Below are 8,772 nucleotides of genomic sequence, written 5' to 3' on the forward strand. Positions count from 1 at the left end.
GGCTGGCTTATTGGTGAGTGTCACAGAGTGTGAAAATGTTTTAGCTGGACTTAGTCGAGTTATTACAACATCTCATCTGTAGTGATCAGGGTTATCCACTGGGTGAACATTTGGTATTACTTCGTCGCAGTCATTTCTTTTTTATGGACTGTGATGCGTTTTTTGGCACTGAGCTTAACGTCAAACCATTTTTCAAAAATTTTGCTGGCGGTCCGTCCTCTTACTCAACAGAAATAACTGCAGTGGTTATCTTGTCCCATGCAGTATTTTTCCTTTTGCTGCTTATCCCAGCATTTCATGCACCAAACAATATTTTCTGGTTTGCTTCAACCTCGCTGACAAGTACCTCAATCTCAGTTGCGGAAAAGTTCCTCTTTTTCGCCCTTTGTTGCCGTATATGGAGATTTGGAGGCGTTTCTGAAGGCAACATACATGGTGGTTAAGAACACGTGGGATTTATCAACACTGATGTGCGTATGACCCCCATATGCACTTTGATAAATACAGATTTTTTTTGTACTTGCGCACACTCTAAATTTCATGCGTATGACAGAATTTAGAACCTTTTCTACGCACTGATGATAAATGAGGCCCCTGCAATTTATGGAACAGAGTCCCTCAATTACAGAAGAATATAGTTCTGCCTTTTGCTCACATTATAGTAACTTTTGATCTCAGTTTGAATGCTGTAAAAGTTTTATTTTACACGATACATTTCTGTGAACCATTAACGATTATTTTTACATATTGTCACCATTGTCAAGTTTTTATTTCGTCTGACCTCGTTCATCACAAGTTCTTACTTTTTATGTAGCACTTTAAATGTAGCTGGGATAAATCCAGATCCGCTTTATTGCCACACTGTTTGTGTGTATTGTGTCGATGTGGAACGGAACCAGGTCAGGAGCGAATCGAGGTCACACTGCTGTAAAACTTTGTGCCCTGATGTCATTTTACTGCCACACACTTTCCCAGAATTCTCCAGTTAAAGCAAAGTCAACCTTGAACTGAAATAACCGTGTGTCCACAGAAGGACGAAGCAGCAGCTCGTTTTGAAAGTTTCACAACATTCAACATTTGTCTGATGGAGCTCAACAGTTTCCTGTCTTTCTGGAAATCTACATCCTTCCTCTCTTAGCACCAAGCATGAGCAGTTTGGTTGCTTTCTCTGCTCTGAGAAGAGTTTGACTTCGAGAGAGACAAACAACATTTAACTGGCCATTTGGTGCGTCCTGGACAAAATGGCGGTTTAGTCAGCATGGCCAGATTTAGACAGAATTAAACTCTGGAGTCTTTTTTTCCCCTGCTGCCTTATGTCTCTTACTGTATTCATTTTATTCATTTTTTAACACAAGAAATCTCCTGAGGTGTGCTCAGTCACTACAGAAATATCACCTGAGTACTTTTCCAGTTCGTCACAGGTGTCTGTTTTGTAGAGCTGCAGTGACTTAACGGAAATCTTAGTTGAATTAAATGGCACTTTCGCTTCAACATCATCAGAGTGAAAAGATTTATTTTGTAAGATTTAATTTTATCTTTTTTTGTCAGTCAGATCACAGAGCTACACTTGGAGACAGACAACCAAGCACACTCGCATTCACACCCACGGACAATTTAGATTCACCAGTTAACCTCAACATGTTTTTGGACTGTGTGGGAGGAAGCAGGAGAACCCAGGGAGAACCCGGGGAGAACCCGGGGAGAACCCACGCTGCACAGGGAGAACAAAAACTCCATGCAGAAAGATTTTTGGTGTCCTCACCGGGACGCGAACCAGCAACCTTTTAGTGCTAACCACCGAGTCACCTTGCAGCCCCCAATGAACCAATCAAACAACTAAATATGAAAAGTAGGTTTTATTCTCACAGTGTAAGTTTTCTTTGTGCACAAACATGATTAGAGAAGGCACAGAGGGCAAGATGGACCTCTAGATAAGAATTCAACTTGAGATGAAGACTCAATAAACACGTGGTAGATGATTGTTGTTGGGGAGGAGAATTCCAGGGATAAATTTAGAAATCCAAACAGTTTCAACAGCATTTCATTCCTCTCATTCCGATGCTACCACTAGAGCTGATGATGCAGCTGAACAACTAAATCCAGTTGAGCGGCGGCAGCATGTTTGAAAGTTCCTGCAGCTGATTCAGTTTCCAGCAGTGTTTTTCAGCAGGTTTCTCATGTTCCTTTAGATGATAACGTAGTCCTGTAATTAAAACTTCTAATAAAAGCTGGATTTTTCCCTTTAAATTACACCAGAAAATGTGCAGGATTTCTTACAAATATACTGTAGATATTAATACAAGCTTCATGTAAATCCCAATAAATATGAACTTCTGATGAAGAGATGCGTGTTTGAGCAATTTACAACTCTGAAATCAAATTTAATCAACTTCTGTTGCAGTAATTTGACCTGTTTTGAAATAAATAAATAAATCGGATTTAGACTTCCAGGTTCCAACCTGAAGAACCGATCCTGTCAGCTTGCAGGATGAAACTTTCTATATCGACATTTACCTTCAGGATCAGTTTCAACATGAATTAGTCCAGTATTTCAACTGTCCATTGTGTCGAGCAGAATAGTTTTAGAGTGTTTGAATGGAGTGTGAGTGGAGAAAGAGACAAACGCTTCATAGATCTGATCTCATCCTAGAAAGAGACATTTGAAGGAAGAAAAGGATTTTTTTCATGAAAAAAAAACTTTTAAATGTGTAACTTTGATACACAGAGATGAGACAAAGGAGCCATAAACCTCTCAGGCTGTGCTCCTATTGAAGGGATGCTGCAGTAATGTGTTCGGCTACACAAACTCATTACAGACGTTTCCTGAAGAACATAATTTTTTCGAGCTCCACGTCTGTAATGCTTTATTGAATATAGTTCAGATCAAGTGTTAGTCACAGAGACTAACAGGGTCAGTGTTGTGTTTGTGTTTTCTAGGTGAACGGCGGCATTCAGAAGCAGCTGGAGATAGAAGTCCTGCACTATGACTACCACGCCTCCTTCTTCGACATCTTTGTGAGACTTTTTCTCTGCTCCTGTACAAACGGATCATATTTAAGATCAGCTTTGTTCATTTCTTCAGTGTTTCTCCTTCCTGTCCTCCCTCAGCTGCTCGCCCTGTTCAGGTTTGCCATTCTGATCCTGGCCTACGCCGTCTGTAAGCTGCGTCACTGGTGGGCCATCGCTGTAAGTTTTGCTCTTTGTTTTAGCAATAAAACCGGATCTCTTTCTTTGTACCAGCAGATGGTGTCGTCGAGTCAAAGTTCAGACTTTCATTTGCTCAGTAAACTTCCTCCACAAACATTTTACTGCTTCTCTGCCTGTAAATGTCATGCATTGTGAATAAGGCTGTCCAATATGTACTTCAGTTTAATATTTTATTATTATGAGTTTACTTCCTTGTTATTATGGAACCAAAACTAAGAATTTAATGTTTTCAGACTTGGGAGTTTTTGTGATTTCACCCTCAAAGAATACCTGTGAAGCCACTTACAGGGTCCAATATCTGCTGAAATATAACTCACACAGACATGACATTTGGTGAGGACACAGACAGAATAGTTTCCAGCTGAATTAGTGGCTCCAGCAGAGAGCAAAATGTTAATTATTGTCTCTTGAAAATTGAAGAAAACTGCAGAATTTTCTATCAAAGGTGGTATAATGTCCTCAGAAAGTTTCTGTAAGTTTATATATACGGTTGGTCTTTGGTCATACTCTTAAGCTTCAACATGAAGACAACATGGGAGCAGTTCATAACTCTGCACGTATAAAACCAACAAACAGAACCTATGAACACCAGTTTTTGTTTCCAACCAATGAGTCCACATCAACATTTAGTAAACATCTAAAAACTGGAACCTTTTCTTGCCAAACTTTCCACACATCAAAAACGTTTGATGTTAGAGCCTCAAAAGTTGCTGAAACAAAGACTATATTTTAGTAGAACTATGGATCCATCCAGGGCTGCAGGGTGGCGCAGTTGGTAGCACTGTTGCCTCGCAGCAAGAAGGTCGCCGGTTCGCGTTCCGGTGGAGGCACCGGAATCTTTCTGTGTGGAGTTTGCATGTTCTCCCCGTGCAGCGTGGGTTCTCTCTGGGTTCTTCGGCTTCCTCCCACACAGTCCAAAAAAACATGTTGAGGTTAATTGGTGATTCTAAATTGTCCATAGGTGTGAATGTGAGTGTGCTTGGTTGTCTGTCTGTAACTGTAGCCCTGTGATAGACTGGTGACTTGTCCAGGGTGTCATCTGCCTTCGCCCTAAGTCGGCGACCCTAGTGAGGATTAAGCGGTGTATAGATAATGGATGGATGGATGGATGGATGGATGGATTGGTGATTGAATGTCTCCAGCGGAGTTTAATTACTGGCCCTTGAAATAAAGGAAGGTGACATTGTGTATATATATGGATGGATCCATATTTTCTACTAAAATGTAGTCTTCGGTTGACACACAAGAAAGACAACTTAATTGTAGATGATANAAATTGATGGACGACTGGTTCCTCAGTTGAAACAGTAACTCAGTAAATTAACTCTTAAACCCAGGAGTCTGTCTAGTTGTAGCTTCATATCTTAGCAACTTTTATTTTGCACTTCCAAGTTGAGAACAACCACTAAACACAAGAAGAAAAAGGATTGTCACTATATATGACCTTTAAATCCCCCTTTATAAAACTAAGGATGCAAAAATACCTCTCACATAACCACAGAAGTCATCTACCAGCACTTTCTTGTTGTGTTTTTGATGTTTAATCTAGTGTGTGCAAGAAAAAGTGAAAGTCCTGCAAACTAGAGTCTCAGCCTAACATCTTCTCATTTATTCTTGGTACATGTCGCATATTTCAGAGGTGGCAGCATAAACTGCTCTCTGATGATTTTAAATGATTGCAGTGCAAAGCATCGGTCATTCTCCCAACCATCAGTAATTAAACCTTAAATAAGTTTTAGAATCTATGTGCATGGACTTTTTATGTTCTCTGTCTTCACTCGGCGTCAATGCTTTTCTGTAAATGTCATCTCTGAATGCAGCTGTGAGGAACATTAATGTAAAAGTCACCAAAATGTCATCATTTCAACAGACAGATAAAACATGGGGCCTCATTTATCATCAGTGCATACGCACAGATATGTGCGTAGAGCGTGCATATGAACATTCCTACGCAAAGTATGGAATTTATCAACTTGTGCTTAGGAATGTGCGTTAATATACACACAACTCTGACCAAGCTTATGCACATAATCCCGCGGTAGAATAGTGAAACTACAAATAGAAAGCATTCAGGGATTTTGACCACCAACACATTCCAGTGTGAGGTTGGAGACATATGCGGCATTTCCAGCCACCACTGAGCAGGATCAAGCCGGCAGTGTTGAATGCCATAACTCCCCTGACCCCAGCCTACATCCAGTTCCCTTACAGCCATCACCAACGAGCCCAAATCAAACAGGGACTTCATGCAATCGCTGGATTCCCAAACATAAGTGGAGCCATAGACTGCACCCACATCGCATTCAAAGCAGCATCACTAAATAAATTTAATTTTGTAAATAGAAAAGGGTTTCATCCCTGCCTTCGCCCTAAGTCGGCTGGGATAGGCTCCAGCCCCCCCACGACCCTAGTGAGGATTAAGCGGTGTATAGAAAATGGATGGATAGATATTGGATCGATGGAAAGGTTTTCATTCATTTAACATACAAATAATTTGGGATGCACATTTGTTGCTATCCAACGTTGTTGCCCGGTGGCCTGGAGGAACGCACGACTCATTCATTGATCAGAACAGTTCTGTGGGTCTCCAAGCAGGAGCTGCTGAAGACGGCTGGCTTATTGGTGAGTGTCACAGAGTGTGAAAATGTTTTAGCTGGACTTAGTCGAGTTATTACAGCATCTCATCTGTAGTGATCAGGGTTATCCACTGGGTGAACATTTGGTATTACTTCGTCGCAGTCATTTCTTTTTTATGGACTGTGATGCGTTTTTTGGCACTGAGCTTAACGTCAAACCATTTTTCAAAAATTTTGCTGGCGGTCCGTCCTCTTACTCAACAGAAATAACTGCAGTGGTTATCTTGTCCCATGCAGTATTTTTCCTTTTGCTGCTTATCCCAGCATTTCATGCACCAAACAATATTTTCTGGTTTGCTTCAACCTCGCTGACAAGTACCTCAATCTCAGTTGCGGAAAAGTTCCTCTTTTTCGCCCTTTGTTGCCGTATATGGAGATTTGGAGGCGTTTCTGAAGGCAACGTACATGGTGGTTAAGAACATGTGGGATTTATCAACACTGATGTGCGTATGACCCCTGTATGCACATTTGATAAATACAGATTTTTTTTGTACTTGCGCACACTGTAAATTTCATGCGTATGACAGAATTTAGAACCTTTTCTACGCACTGATGATAAATGAGGCCCCTGCAATTTATGGAACAGAGTCCCTCAATCACAGAAGAATATAGCCTTTTGCTCACATTATAGAAACTTTTGATCTCAGTTTGAATGCTGTAAAAGTTTTATTTTACACGATACATTTCTGTGAACCATTAACGATTATTTTTACATATTGTCACCATTGTCAAGTTTTTATTTCGTCTGACCTCGTTCATCACAAGTTCTTACTTTTTATGTAGCACTTTAAATGTAGCTGGGATAAATCCAGATCCGCTTTATTGCCACACTGTTTGTGTGTATTGTGTGGATGTGGAACGGAACCAGGTCAGGAGCGAATCGAGGTCACACTGCTGTAAAACTTTGTGCCCTGATGTCATTTTACTGCCACACACTTTCCCAGAATTCTCCAGTTAAAGCAAAGTCAACCTTGAACTGAAATAACCGTGTGTCCACAGAAGGACGAAGCAGCAGCTCGTTTTGAAAGTTTCACAACATTCAACATTTGTCTGATGGAGCTCAACAGTTTCCTGTCTTTCTGGAAATCTACATCCTTCCTCTCTTAGCACCAAGCATGAGCAGTTTGGTTGCTTTCTCTGCTCTGAGAAGAGTTTGACTTCGAGAGAGACAAACAACATTTAACTGGCCATTTGGTGCGTCCTGGACAAAATGGCGGTTTAGTCAGCATGGCCAGATTTAGACAGAATTAAACTCTGGAGTCTTTTTTTCCCCTGCTGCCTTATGTCTCTTACTGTATTCATTTTATTCATTTTTTAACACAAGAAATCTCCTGAGGTGTGCTCAGTCACTACAGAAATATCACCTGAGTACTTTTCCAGTTCGTCACAGGTGTCTGTTTTGTAGAGCTGCAGTGACTTAACGGAAATCTTAGTTGAATTAAATGGCACTTTCGCTTCAACATCATCAGAGTGAAAAGATTTATTTTGTAAGATTTAATTTTATCTTTTTTTGTCAGTCAGATCACAGNCTTGAAGTCCATAGAGGAGGGTCCACATTTATCACTTTAAAAGACTTTTTCCATCATTTCTGAGCCTCAGAACTTCATCAGTACAGCAGATAGACGCATGACATTTTAGGAGGAAAAACATATGTGAATTCTGGTAAAAACTGCAACCAGATCAGTTTTACATCCATCCAGGTGTCCAGATTAGTGTCTGTGATATAGAAGCCAACAAATCACGTTTGTGAATGTTGTTCACAAGTGAAGTGCTCCATTCAGCAGCATTGTCATGGTTTTAATTCCTCGTGAATAGAATCTCAAATTTTAAATTGTTTGTCAAAATATTTCCAAATTACAAACGATGATCCTGGTATCAAATGTAGGTGAAATTATACTTTCATTGTCTAGAACTTGTTCTGACCAACCACCATCACACATGCTGACATGAGCCTTGAAAGTTTACCCAGAATGCACCCATCCATCCATTATCTATACACCACTTAATCCTCACTAGGGTCACGGGGTTGCTGGAGCCTATCCCAGCCGACTCAGGGTGAAGGCAGGGGACACCCTGGACAGGTCACCAGTCTATCACAGGACTACACTTAGAGACAGACAACCAAGCACACTCACATTCACACCTACGGACAATTTAGAATCACCGTTAACCTGAACATGTTTTTGGACTGTGTGGGAGGAAGCCGGAGAACCCGGAGAGAACCCACGCTGCACGGGGAGAACATGCAAACTCCACACCGAAAGATCCCGGGTGTCCTCACCGGGATGCAAACCGGCGACTTTCTTGCTGCAAGGCAACGGTGCTAACCGCTGCTCCACCTTGCAGCCCCGTTTATCCAGAATGCACGTTTTAAAGCTTTCTCTGGTGAATTGTCAGAAAACAGAAACACATCCAGGGTACCAATGATTGTTTCTATGACGCTATGTCATACACATTAAACTGCTGCAGTTTTACTGTATGAACTATTATACATCCCATAATATTGATGCTCAGAACAGAACAGAAACCAGATTCAGTGTTCAGACTGTGACACCTGGATGGATGTAAAACTGATCTGGTTGCAGTTTTTACCAGAACTCAAATGTGTTTTTCATCCTAAAATGTCATGTGTCTATCTGCTGTACTGATGAAGTTCTGAGGCTCAGAAATGATGGAAAAAATCCATTAAAGTGATAAATGTGGACCCTCCTCTATGGACTTCAAGGACCTGTAACTCTGGAAATGTTCATAGTATGAAGGTAGAACTTTGCTTCATTAAATAAAGTTACTGTAGATGAAGGACCAGCTGATTCTGAGGAGGTTTTTTTTTTATCAGATTTGGTTGATTTTATCTGAACTAGCCCTATTTGTTAACCTGCTTCAGATTGTTATATTTGTCAGTAACTGGTATTATTGTGTGCAGCTGCTG

The 8,772-nt window shown here is 40.8% G+C and overlaps 1 protein-coding gene across 1 annotated transcript in view; it reads left to right on the plus strand.

Moving 5' to 3' along the window:
- stard3nl (STARD3 N-terminal like) overlaps positions 1-8,772 on the plus strand; it is a 26,074-nt gene that overhangs the window by 7,642 nt on the left and 9,660 nt on the right. The window contains exons 3-4 of the mRNA XM_008302722.1: positions 2,938-3,015; positions 3,109-3,186. Coding sequence (XP_008300944.1) covers positions 2,938-3,015; positions 3,109-3,186 — 156 coding nt within the window. The remainder of the gene's footprint in view (positions 1-2,937; positions 3,016-3,108; positions 3,187-8,772) is intronic.

The sequence above is a fragment of the Stegastes partitus genome, unplaced genomic scaffold (assembly GCF_000690725.1).
Source record: "Stegastes partitus isolate 25-593 unplaced genomic scaffold, Stegastes_partitus-1.0.2 Scaffold1862, whole genome shotgun sequence".
Lineage (NCBI taxonomy): Eukaryota > Metazoa > Chordata > Actinopteri > Pomacentridae > Stegastes > Stegastes partitus.